The sequence below is a fragment of the Falco naumanni genome, chromosome W (assembly GCF_017639655.2).
Source record: "Falco naumanni isolate bFalNau1 chromosome W, bFalNau1.pat, whole genome shotgun sequence".
Classification (NCBI taxonomy): Eukaryota; Metazoa; Chordata; class Aves; order Falconiformes; family Falconidae; genus Falco; species Falco naumanni.
The window spans coordinates 23,064,526-23,078,055 of NC_054079.1; the positions used below are offsets into that span (position 1 = coordinate 23,064,526).

Here is a 13,530-nt window from a genome sequence, read left to right on the forward strand (position 1 = left end):
TTTTGTTGGTTCAAGGACATGACTGTGAGGATTTTGATGGTATGTGCTGCGTGGATTTTAGGCGCCCCATTGCAGCAACATGTTATCAAAATCTGAGAAAATGTCAGCCTTTTTGGATTCCATTCACTCAATTGGCAGTAATTGTTTGTTTGCTATTACCTTGGTTGCTGTCATGTTTGCAAGGGCCCTGCAGAACATGGCAAACCTGGTACTAGCTGTTCAAAAACAAAAAGGGGAAATTGTAAAATTGTAGGGAACAGAGACAGTGGGTTATTTTTACATTGATAATATGTCTTAGTTGCTTTTTTAATTTGTTTTATTACTTATACCTTGTCTTTTACAATGCATACAAAAATTAATAACTCGTTCGATTTCAGGGGTTCTTTTTGTGCAACAGGAAGGGGGAGATGTAGGACAAGGTTTCAAGGACAAGAGTCCAAGTACTGATAGCCTGATGAATAGAGACTTGTTAGAACTTGTAGGGCACAAGCCCTGGGAACAAAGGAACAAGGTAACTGCAGACCCCTGAGCCGTTACAGTTGAGGAGGCAACCAGACGGACAGAGAAACAAGTAGCCAGATAAGGGAACGGATAGCGCCGATATGTAATCAAGAAAGCCGCGTAGAAAGAAACTCCCTAACCTTGGAATAGAAATTATTGCTATGTCAAGATAAACTAATAAGTTCCTATTGTTCTAACGGTGTGCCTTAAATATCAACCAATCAGTGTTTTTTACGCTTAAGATTTAACCAATCAGTGTGTAATATGTAGAAGGTAGAAACGTATATAATTGTAAGAAAATCACTAATAAATGGACATTTGCTTGCATCAAGCTGCGTCCTGTCTATTCATTCGCCACACCAATCACTACCACAATTGTGCAATATTGCACCAACCAAGACTCCTTGATCCCCATTCATAAGCTGATTCACCGACTGGAGAGCCAAGGAGTCATCAGCAGGACCCGTCTCACCCTTTAATAGCCCCATATGGCCAATGCAGAAGTCTAATGGAAAGTGGACGCTAACAGTAGGCTATTGTGGCCTGAATGAAGTCACGACACCACTGAGCACTGCTCTGCCGGACATGCTAGAACTTCAATACGAACTGAAGTCAAAGGCATCCAAGTTGTATGCCACCACTGACTGATAACAAAAATGTTTTTTTCTCAGTCCCTTTGGCTACAGAGTACAGGCCACAGTTCACTTTCAGCTGGAGGGGCATCTTAATACACCTGGAACTGACTACCCCAGGAGTGGAAACACAGCCCCACCATCTGCCATGAACGCATCCAAGCTGCACTGAAACAGCGTGAAGCTCCCTAACACCTGCAATATACTGAAGACATCATCATATTGGGTAATAGAGCTGAAGAAGTTTTTGAGAAAGGGAAGAAAATAGTCCAAATCCTTCTAAAAGCTGGCTCTGCCATAAAACAAAGTAAGGTCAAGGTACCTGCACAGGAGATCCAGTTTTGGGGAATAAAATGGCAAGATGGACATCATGACATCCCAATGGATGTGATCAACAAAATAAAAGCAATGTCTCCACCAACTAATAAGAAACACAAGCTTTCTTAGGTGTGGTGGGTTTTTGTAGAACGCACATTCCAAATTACAGTACGATAGTAAGCACTCTTTATCATGTGACCCGGAAGAAGAATGATTTTAACCGAGCCCTGAGCAACAACAAGCCTTTGAACAAATTAAACAGGAGACTGTGCTGGCCTGGACGTTCAAAGGGAGAGTCTGCTCTACACATCACACAACTGATGTTACGTCAAGTGGGTCATACTGATCACACAAGCTCAAACAGAAAATCCCTGTCATTCAGGAATCTTGGAAGTGATCATGGACTGGCCAGAAAGCAAAGATTTCAGAATATCACCAGAGGAAGAGGTGATGTGCTAAAGAGGTCCCATCATATAACAAATTGCCAGAAAATGAGAAGCAGTATGCCTAGTTTACTGATGAGTCCTGCCATGTTGTAGGAAAGCATCAGAGGAAGGGAGCTGCTATGGAGTCCTCTACAACAAACTGCTGAAGGAGAAGGTGAATTGAATCAGTTTGTAGAGGTTAGACATTGCTGAACAAGAAAGGTGGCCAATACTTCTGAATAGCGAATGCTGTACCACTTATCTAAAGGATGACGCACCTATGTTTAGTTAAAGTCGGGAGATGTCCAAGTGATATGGAGAAATAGTGTGAAATGGGGACAATGGACATTGATTGTGATTGTATATGTCTGCCCAGGAATGTGGGTATGGTGACTAGTCATGGGTGTGGTGTCTGGTCACATAGGCACACAGCTTTGAGGAGACAACTACAGTTTTGAGGAGACGCCTGCCCCTCTTCCTCTAACAAAGGGGAGACGCCTGCCCTTCTTCCTCTAACAAAGGGGCTATTTAAAAAAGAATGAGAAAAGGATGAGAGATATTCCAATGCTATCTAGAGGGAGGGAGTGCTAAGTCTCCTTGCTGGAGAAGATGGGATGGTCACAAGGACATGAATCACCACTCCTTGCTGGAGAAGATCCGGATGGTCACGGATGGTCACAAGAACATGAATCACCTACAAACCTGCAAGACCACCACATTCCAGGAAAAGGACTGATAAGCTAATTAACATACGAAGCGGGGTTTAGGTAACGAATATGTATAGGCGCTAATTGAATATTCATTTGTTTCATTGTATAAATGTGAGATGGTTCATCACTTCGGATATGCACGCTTGTGGAGGAGCAACCCCTGTGCATCTGCGCGCAATAAACATACCTACTTTATAACTTTTGAGTTATAGAGTCTAATTCCGCACGTCACAAGCACCCTTATTGCAACATGACGGATGCACAGACTGCTAAGTCCCTGGGTTGGTTATCTTTAGAAGGGACATTTGGTCTTAGATTCCTATTGTACATGCAATGTGGCGAAGATGGAGACTTTAAACATGACCGCTAAGGAATAGAGTCTGCATAAAGACAACTCCTCAAGGACATTGCCCAGGCACAAGATATATTAATGTTGTTAACTTGAAGATATAGTAGGTCCTTGAATGGAATGTGCTAATTGTCCAGGTGTGAGATATGTTAATGAGTTCCCGGAAAGTTAATAGACATGAGTGACTTGTATAAAGAGGGGGCTGAACAGTTCCCTCGGGGTGCATGACTTTGGTAGAGCGATCCCCCATGCACCCAGCACTGCCGAATAAAGATAACCTCCGCTCGCCTGAATATTGCTGACTGATTCTTCAAATCGCTTCACCTGTTAGACTGACTCATGGATGGTGGCAGATGCCCTGTGAGGGTGGTTGCAGTAATGTAGGTAGAGCAATTGGCAGCACAAAGGTAAACCCATCTGGGCTGCTGCATTGTGGCAAGATACCGCTGCCGGGGTGGAGAGCCTGGTTGTGAAGGTACACCAAATAGATGCTCACACACCCAAGAGTCAGGCCACTGAAGAGCATCAAAACAACCAGCAGGTAGATCAGGCTGCTAAGACTGAAGTAGCTTAGGTAGATCTGGATTGGCAACATAAAGGTCAATTATTTATAGCTCAGTGGGCCCATGATACTTGGAGCCATCAAGGAAAAGATCTGACATATAGATGGGCTTGGGATCAAGGGGTGGACTTGACCCATGGACAGGACCACACAGGTTACCTGCAGGAGGGGGCCTGGAAATCAGGACCATAAGTAACAATCAGTTAGCTGAAAGGAATGTGCTTGAGCTTGTAGGCCACAAACCCTGGGAGGACAAGGAATGTGAATAGATAACAATCAACAGGATGAGTCATGCTGAGAGATGATAGGGGAGTGGGGGACTGGATGGCACCAAGGAGAAGTAACATGTTGCTGTTAATTGATGACTGTAAAAACTTACTTAGTGTCCTTTGTTTGTAGTTAACTAATCAGGGATTGCCTAGTATGTAATGCTTAGCTTAAAGAACCAATCTGTTTAAAGCGCGCAGCTTCTGAAAACATATATAAACTTGTGATTGTGTACAATAAATCAACATCTTGCTTGCATCAAGCTACGTCCTGTCTCTTCATTCGCCACAGTTACCTATGAATGTGAAACCTGCACTGCAATTAAGCAAGCCAAGCAGTTATAGTCTCTCTGGTATGAGGGGCAACAGCTGAAATATGGGGAGGCCTGGCAGACTGACTGTATCACACTCCCACAAATGCGCCAAGGCAAGCACCATGTGCTTAAAATGATGGAAGCAACCACCAGATGGCTGGATACTATCCTTTGCCCCATGACACTGCCTGAAACACTGTTCTGGGCCTTGAAAAGCGAGTCTTATGGTGCCATGACACCGCAGAAAGAATCGAGTCAGACAACAGGACTCATTCCCAAAACAACCTCACAGACACCTGGGCCAAAGGGCATGGCATTGAGTGGGTATATCACATCCCCTATCATGCAGCAGCCTCTGGGAAAATCAAATGATACAACAGATTGTTAAAAGACTACACCGAGAGCAACGGGTGGTGGGACCTTCATACACTGGTATACACATTTAGCAAAAGCCACCTGGTTAGTCAATGCTAGAGGAACTGCCAGCCAAGCTGGCCCTGCCCAGTCAAAGCTTTTACCTACTGTAAATGGGGATAAAGTTCCTGTAGCGCACATTAAAAATATGCTGGGGAAAGCTGTCTGGGTTACTCCTACCTCAGGCAAAAGCAAACCCATCCGCAGGATTGGTTTTGCTCAAGGACCTGGATGTACTTGGTGGGTAATGTAAGAGGATGGGGAACTTCAATGTGTGCTTCAAGGCAATTAGATTTTGGGTGAAAACATTCAAACTGTGTGATGTTAATTGTTATAAAACACTGTATATTGACACTTCTATATACTTAAGGCGTCCATCTCTGCCATTCTGGATTTGAACATCTGAAGCTGACTTCCTTCCAACTGCCATATTAACCAGGAATGAATTTTGATGAAACCAGACCAGCACCGTGGTGACAGAATCAGAACTGGCTTAAACATGCAACAATCCCAACACCTCACACCATCTCTCCTGCCTTGAAATTTCAACTGTTACGACAGATCGAGCCCAGTATCATGGACCAAATGAATTCAATGGACTTTCAGAGGGATGGTCCATCCTTATATCAAAGTACAGGGAAGGTGACAGTGTTGGAAAGTCTAGCCTGACATAAATGGTATGAAATAAGGGGTGGATATTGTCCCGGGGAGATCTGGCCAGGGCCTGCCAACTGCTGCTCGAGGACTGACTGGGTATTGGTCAGTTGGAGGTCAGCAACTGTACTGTGCATCACCTGGGTTTTTTCTAGTTTTGCATTTTATTCCTCTCTCTCCTTCTTTCATTTTCATTACAAGTGGTGGTGGTGGTACTATGATTATATTTATTTTTATTTCAATTATTAAATTGTTCTTATCTTGACCCATGAGCATTACCTTTTTACCCCATTCTCCTCCCTACCCCAACAGGCGAGTGGGGAAGTGAGCGACCAGCTGCATGGTTCTTAGCTGCTGACTGGGGTTAGACCATCCAGTCCTGTAAACAATCCCACTCAAGTTCTGTAAATTCCACTGATATATAACCCTGTGTCTGCATAGGAAGTTCTGGTTATTCCTTTTCTCAAACAAGAATGAAAATAGCACAATTTTGGTAAAGTAACTAAGGATTATCATCATGGTTCAATCCCAGCTAGCAACTAAGCAGTCACTCGCTCGCTCCTGCTGCAGCGGGATCAAGGAAAATCAGAAAGGTAAAAGTGAGAAAATCTGTTGGCTGAGATAAAAGACAGTTTAATAGGGAAAGCTCAACACGTAGGTGTTCAGCCATCTCCAGGAGAGCAGAGCTCCATTGCACATAATGGTTACTTGCAAAGACAAATGACATCACTCTAAACATTCCCCCTTTGCTTCTTCCCTCAGCTTATATACTCAGTATGATATTCTATGGTATGGAATATCCCCTTGACCAATTCAGGTCAACTGTCCTGGCTGTGTCCCCTCCCAGTTTCTTATGTTCCTCCAGCCTTCTGTTTCTCAGGCCTTGCTAGCAAGAAGTCTTTGACTTAGTATTCAAACACCATTTAGCAACAACTAAAAACATCAGTATATTATCAACGTTATTCTCACAGCAAATCCAAAACATAGTACGGCATCAGCTACACCAGTTACCAAGAAGAATATTAAGTTATCTCAGACAAACCCAGGACAATTATGTAAATAAAATGTGTCCCACAGTGGTTAAGCAAAGACTAAATGTTTCATCTTGAGACAGTTATATTCTAAGATATGACCCTTCAAATGTTAAGAAATCAGTACTATACAAGCAGAGCTCCCTGATCATTTTTAAAGCCCAAGTAACCACATCTTCCAAAATCCAGCATCTTCTAAGTGAAGAACTAATTTATTTAGACTACTATGCTTCACAAAGTCCCTACAAACAGTAGAACAGTCAATTAAGGGAAGTAAAGGAGGAAAAAATGGGGAGAAGCTCAACAGAATTCATGATGTAAAGCAGATGCAGCCTCCTCAAACCCTTTTAAAAAACACACACACAAAAGTCATCTTTTATGAAAAGACTCCATTTCTTTAAATGCATTACTTACTGTGCTTTCTCCTCATATTCCTGAAGAAAAAAAATCTTCCCTTTGAAAAACTGTCAGAAGTTTATTGTATGCAACTCTGTGTCTTGCATCTGCCATGTACATATACTCAGGGCTCAACTTTACAGCAAAAGGTGTATCAGTCCCTAAATGGAAATTAATGTTTGGATTAATTACATCATTTGCTTTTAGCAAATAGACAGCTTCCTAACCTACCTAGTTTAGATAGAATCACAAATCAAGAAGCCCACTGTCTTTTTTGCCAGTTCTTTCTGTTGTATACATTTTCATTCCCTCACTCTCACACCCTTTACCTATTCTTTATGTTACCAAAACAATACAAGATGACTAGAATGGACAGTTCTGATCTTCAGAATTCCCCAAGTTGTAAGAATATAGTATAGTGGTCCAGTACTTTTGGACCAAACCATTGCTTGTATGGGTAACAGTGTACAGCATTACTCAGATGAATCTTGAAGCAAGACCCATAATGCAATATAAAGCAAACCAATCCGTATCGTTCTATCAGTAGTAGCTCTATGCAAGCACACAGAACCCTGTAAAAGATTTTGAACTGAGCAGTCAACTCAGAACCACTTAGTGCTCTTGGCATATATTAAAGACTTGATGGATGCACTGTCAAACACAACAAATTATGCATTTTTATTGTTTCATTACAGCTTACCTACAGAGTCATTTTTCAGCTCCTTAATCACTACATGTCTTGCCAACTGATAAAACATGTGAATGAACTTAGGACCAAGAGGAGAAATAAATACAGAAGGTGGAATTTGTAGAACACAGCTTTCATCTTCATCCTAGAAAAGTTACATCAGTTTTAAACATAAAACTAATCTAAGAAATAAAGCCTAAACAACAGCCATCAAACATTTAGCTGAGTACCAAAATACCGCAGCTTATTTGCTATCAAGCCTGATGCAAAGCTAAACTACTTTGCCACCACAGCTGCTATTTTAACTCCAGTCAGCAAAAGAGACTAGAACTTTTTCCATGTTCCCCCACCATCCCTAATTCTGTATGCAAAAGACAGTTTCAACACAAAGACTGAAATCAGTGTTGGGTAAATGTTAGAAATCTCCGTCCTCCTAACTCCTCGCAGGTAATCCCTACTTTTGAAAAAACATTCAAGTTTTCTTTCATATTTTCTACTGAAGTCATTAATCGGTGTACTTTCTTCTGCTTTTATCTTACTCAAAGGTACTGCATTGTTGGCTTTCAACTTGTCCATTGCTACGGAAAAATAAGCGTTCCAGTACACAAAGACCTGATTTCTAGAACTACCATTAAAAGAAAAGGCAGCATAAGAAGATAACGTAATAACCAGTGATACCTTAAGCAATCAGTGTTTGTCTGTCTCTTTTGCTATAGAAAGTTCACTTTAAACTTTAGTCTGAAACCGCTTTCACAATAATGAACACCTTCCCAGGCAACCTAAGCAAACATGTCTCAAGTTGAAGAAAATTATTCTCACCCAGAGCCGAGGAACCCTCCACACCTCTGTTTAATCAAATACCATTATCCTGAAGCAAGACGCAGCAGTTTTAAGACCCAAGATTAAGTCTCTGTCATTCATCTAAATTCCACCATGCCACAATCTTTTCCTCAAACAAGTCTTAAGATAAACCATGTGAAATAAGACACAAGGTAAAACTGAATTCTTTAGTAAAACAACCAGATTTAAAACTCTTATTTAAAAGCACTACATATTCTCTCAAAAATGAATGCGGTCACAGAAACTGGAAGAGCACCAATTTCCACTCTTCATAATACTCACTGCCATTTCTTTTAGACATCTTCGGTAATTCTTCCAAAATTGAGGCACTGCATGGAATAATGAATAGCAACAGTTTCTGCATTTAAAAAGGATGGGAAAAAGAAGGAAAAAAAAAAAAAAAGCAGTATCAAAATATGTTCAAATACTCAGTTACCTAATCAACCACTACATAAGCAATACTAAGACAAAGATTTCTTAGCGATGCCTGCTGGAGGAGCCAGCATTTAACCTTGGTCAAGAATAGCTAAATGATGTTTATCCAGTTACAAGGTTTTCTTGCCATAATAAACTAAATGCAGACTACTTCAGAGACAGATTTGTTTGCAACTCTTTTTAACTCAGGAGAAGGGAAGAAGGAAATTTTTGTATCATTGATCTTTCTCCAGCTATTTCTTTAATGCGTAAGCTCCAATAGCTCAGCCATGTAAGAAAAAGCGTTCAAGAAAATGGAGACTTCTTGCCACATGGAAGATCCTGGCAGCAGTCCTTAACTGGGAAATGTTACTTGCTCTTTGATCTGGGAAAGGAATGGGAAAGGTAGACTACTTTGCAGCTAGGAAAGTTTTTACCAAACTTGCCAAGTTACAGAACCTATCAGAAACAACTTTAGGTAAAGGATTGTTATAGTTGAATCGAAATAGCTAGAGTCCGAAATAAATTCACTAAGTATTTATTAAGGCAGGAAAGCAAAAACAGCGTGCTGGGAGGCTGGGGAGTCGCAACTCCATCCAGGCTCGCAAATTCCGACAAGTAACACAGCCCTTTTATTCTCATCTTCAAGGCCGGTTTAAGCAAACAGTTATGCTCTCAGTCCCGTAGCAAGAAGCTGTACATTACAAACTAAACTATTTTTACACTAAAGTCTAGACAAAGACAAAGTTGTCATAGTAACATGAGATTATGGTTTAACATTGGCCTTGAAGAGGTACATCTCGCAACCTCATGGTTAACAGTTAACTTTTCTCACCAGACAAAACATTCTCAAATCTGTTACAGCAAGATCATTCCTTTTGTTAAAAAACCCTTTGATCAGCAAATTACCCTTAGTTACTTATTACAGGATGGTTTCTGATACATTACAGAGTTGTGATCAAAACAAAACCAATTTTCTGACTCTATGTTCTTCTTCCACAGCGTTCCCCATGAAGCCACTTCCCCACTCCCACCCTCCAGCAACTGCATAAACCATACCCTTGATTATATGCACAGCAGCAACCTCACAAGCCAAGTACTTACTTTAAACTTTCATCTGCACGGTTCTGATCCAGCTTAGTAAACATGAAATAGGCAACAGTGAGAAACATCTGGCTGTACGATGTATCAAACATCTCCCTAACAGACAAACATCAGAAGCAGTTAGGATGCTGAATTAACACCGCATTTTTACCGGCCGCTTAAGGTTACAAAATACTGCATTATATTATAAAGTGTTGCAAGTTATGTATCGATTGCTTTATTTTCTGCATAGTTAAAAACACACGTTCTCCAGCCTATTTAACAAAGCTTAAATAATTTCGGGAAGAGCGTTTTACTCTCAAAGACGTTTTCAAACCAAGAGGTACGGCGCCTGCCAGTTCACTTTCTCCATACGACTGTGCGGGATGCGTGAACGGGAGAACAGGAGTTACTATGATTTCTGGGTTTCACTTCTTCATAGCTAACACAAGTCACTACAGCAGTTCAGGCGCTTCCTCTGTCACCATCGCCACAGGCACCGGACCTCGGCGGCCATAGCCAGACCCCCTCGTCTTGACCTGCAGAAGGGGCCCCGTCCGCCGCCGCCTCTTCCCCGCTTCTCCCTCGTACTTACGTTCTGAGACCCAAGCTGCCATTGCCAGCGTCCGGGTCAAAGCCCAGGGCCCCCACGTACAGCCAGAAGTGTTTCATTTCCCACTCGCTTCCCATAGCGCCCAGCCACTGGCGGAGCACCCTCCTCCGGTGCACGCAGCAGCACAGCCGCCTCACGGCCGCCAACGTCTTCCCGGGTCCGCCAAAACCTCCCGCGCGCGGGCCCTGACACCTCCGCCTGGCCCTCGTTGCCTGGAAACGGAGGAGGGAAGGGCGCGGCACTCCGTTACATCGTGCCACCGTTACGCACGGGCGGGCACCTCCCGCCGCTGTGACGGAAGCCGCGCCGGGGGGCCCGCAGGACGTCACCCCGCCGCCGCCAGCGCCAGCACCACCACGACCACGACCACGCCGAGCGGCCCCGGAAGAGGCCGGGCCCCAGCAGGGGGCGGAGAGAGGCGGCCCGTCGCTGGGAGCCCGCGCCGACCGTAGGGGGCGAGAACTCATAACCGCAAGATTTTTGCCCCAAGTAAAAAGTATTTGTATCTATAGTTTCATTAATGGCAACCGTTTTAACGCAGGTGATGTGACATACTTGGAGCAACGCACAGTATCAGCACATAACGATGGCTGCATGCTGACAGGACTTCGGTTCTGCACATACAAGCAGCAGCAACTTGGAAAGGCTTCCAGGCATTTGTGTAACTTAAATTCAGTGCTGTCTGGAGAAGCAGTTTTAATCCATTCCTTAACTGCAAACCACCTTGCTTATGACTTACTTTCATGAAAGACAGTGTGCAAGATAAATGTGTGCTTTGCTTGCTATGAAAGACATTGGAAAAAGAGAACACATCAAAGGATAAAAGGATTACTGTTTCAGCTATCAGGTTGTAGACAGCACTGAAGCAGGGAACACAAATCAGTTCCTTAAGAGAACTGATAAACCCTAAGGCACCAGGGACTTACGACTAGTAATTGAAGTATTAATTAAAACTAAGCTTCAGAAGAATTTAAGCAGCATGTCACTTATTAGGCACTAACGTGAATACAATGAAACATGTAACCACTTTGAGAACCTAAAATGAAATCAGTGATCTTTGTCTCCCAAAAAAACAAAAGGCACTAGGAACTGAGGAGACACATCTTTCTACCAGCCGGAATTATCTTGCATCTTTCTGCTTATGGTAGTTTACCTTTTAGTAATTTTACTAATTACTGCACTTACAGAAATCACAAAGCTATCCCATTATCAGCACATCACCCTGTATTTCATATTGCAGTACAAATGGGGATGTCTTAACAACACTTAGGCCAAGTAGTCCATATGCAAACTTGTTTTAAAATGTGCCCAAATGGATGGCTTAAACAAGTGGTTTTATTCTATACTTACACTGAGCAGGGCACATGACCATGTTAGTTGTGTCTGTCAAGTGACAATTTTCACCACATCCTAAATTTAAGACACTTTTATAATCATGTCATTCTTGCTAACAACAGGATAAGCACTGAAATTTGATTCCGTGCTTTCTTAATCTCCTTAATGCACACATTATAAGCAACTGACTCCTTTAGCATACTAGTAAGATGTTCACAGCCATGAAAGAATTTCAGATTGGAGTGTATCTGTCAGCATCAGAATAAAGCAGGGCTTATGTCAGTATGATTTATCTGTTCTGGAACATGCTAAATTACATTAGGACAGTGTATTCTGACACCTGCACCAGTCTAACCAAAACAATGCAAAGCCCTTGGTGTTACAGGGTTGCTTAGATAAAGGACCTTCACCTCCATTATCACTTTTCACACTTGACAGGAAGTTGAAACACAACAGTAAGTCAATTCTTGCAACAAAGAATAAGGCCAGATACGACTCCTCCTCGTGCCATTTCTCCATAGGATGCAATTGGATCATTTACACAGAACAGTGCAAAATTTGCAAAATCCTTGCATGGAATAGCGCAAAACATACTTCAGTGTTTTGCAATTTTCATATACAAATGTTAATGTCAATACTAACTTTAAATTAATCCATTTTTTCTTAATGGGTTTTCAGAACTAAACCACTAGCAATTTGAGATGGTTCTTATTTGTGCACTTTCAGAACAAGCACTTATTTTTAGTCACCAGAGACTGTATTACCCAAAAGAAAATTCCCATCTTAGTAAGAAGAGAAATACATTTATCAAAACTGTGCACAAAACCTCTAGCAAGCTGTTGCATGTAAGACTTTCTGATCACGCAAATGACCAACAGATCATGCTTAAAAAATTAGTTACATGCTGTTTCCTCTTTTTAATTAGATGGCTTAGGTAAGTTTTTGGGTGGTTTTTTGTTGTTTGGGTTTAGGGTTTTTTTTAATAAAGTAATTAATCAGTTGTTTCCAAATCCTTTCACCTATTTTACTGGCTATATAGTATTACTGTAAGTTGCAGTTTGGAAAAGATTATTGAAAGAAAAAAAAAAAAAGTCATCTTAAGGTATGTGAGATTTTAAAAGCTTTCCATCTTTCTTTAGTTTAAGGCAAATAGCTATATCCCTGCAACTCCAGCTCTTACACAAATCCTGTAATTTGGATGTGACCAATGTGTACGCTGCTATAAATATGATGTTTGTGAAACTTTCATATCATATGGAGCTATTTACAAATGCTTGTATTTAAAACTTTTGTAGCTAAGTATTATCAGCAATGATAGAGTAGTTGTCTATTAAGTACGCCTGGAAAGAGGAAGTTCCAACTAGCATGAATGATTTTTTTATTATCTCTTGAACAGAAACAATTATTTTCTGAACTCTACATAAACCATAAATAATCTTATCAGTGATTATTTCATTAGCACTCTGTTGCCATCCTAGTTTTTGCACGACTAGCAACCTTTGACACTTTTCCATTTCATCTAGTTTTTCTGCCTTGCTGCAAATAGGATCAACTATTTCCTATAATTTTCAACATACCTAATCTTACCTTTTTTAAAAGGTTCCAGAGATTTCACAGCTTTCTAGCCCAAGCTATATCCTCAAAAGTGGTTTTGGACTAAGAGCAGGCAAATTTCTATGTAGTGTAGCTGAGCTGCTTCATACATGCAATTACAGAGAAAGAGCTAAGCTAACAGGAAAAATTTATGAGTAGACTCTGCTCTGTTAATATCTTAGGTTTTCCTCCTCCTGTTTGAGAGTTTTCAACAATTATCAGCATGTACTTCAGATTCAGTCCACTGTGGGGAAAAAAAACCAAAGAGGTCTTTGGAAGATGTCCACATCATTCTTGCCTCCAGCAGACATTTTAATAGTCACCCTAACTCCACTAGAAAAAAAAATACCCAGTTTTGTCTGTATTCTAATTACAAGTCTAGAACCTAAGGG

The 13,530-nt window shown here is 41.4% G+C and overlaps 1 protein-coding gene across 1 annotated transcript; it reads right to left on the minus strand.

The window, feature by feature from the left end:
- Positions 1-6,072: 6,072 nt before the first annotated feature.
- On the minus strand, positions 6,073-11,649 carry LOC121080465 (HAUS augmin-like complex subunit 6). Its single transcript, XM_040578492.1, has 5 exons — positions 10,193-11,649; positions 9,619-9,714; positions 8,383-8,458; positions 7,273-7,405; positions 6,073-6,733 (listed from the first exon to the last, which is right to left on the minus strand). The coding sequence occupies exons 1-5, from the start codon at positions 10,675-10,677 to the stop codon at positions 6,603-6,605; spliced, it is 921 nt and encodes a 306-aa protein (XP_040434426.1). The 5' UTR covers positions 10,678-11,649; the 3' UTR covers positions 6,073-6,602.
- Between the last annotated feature and the right edge of the window lie 1,881 nt (positions 11,650-13,530).

Bases quoted from the DNA above. Each gene is read 5' to 3' on its own strand.
- LOC121080465 (XM_040578492.1), bottom strand. From the start codon at position 10,677: ATGAGTTCTCGCCCCCTACGGTCGGCGCGGGCTCCCAGCGACGGGCCG. The intron at 9,715-10,192 runs GTAAGTACGAGG...TTTGTCTGTTAG, and splicing joins GGCAGCTTGGGTCTCAGAAC to GGAGATGTTTGATACATCGT. The intron at 6,734-7,272 runs GTAAGCTGTAAT...ATTTCCATTTAG, and splicing joins GCTGAAAAATGACTCTGTAG to GGACTGATACACCTTTTGCT.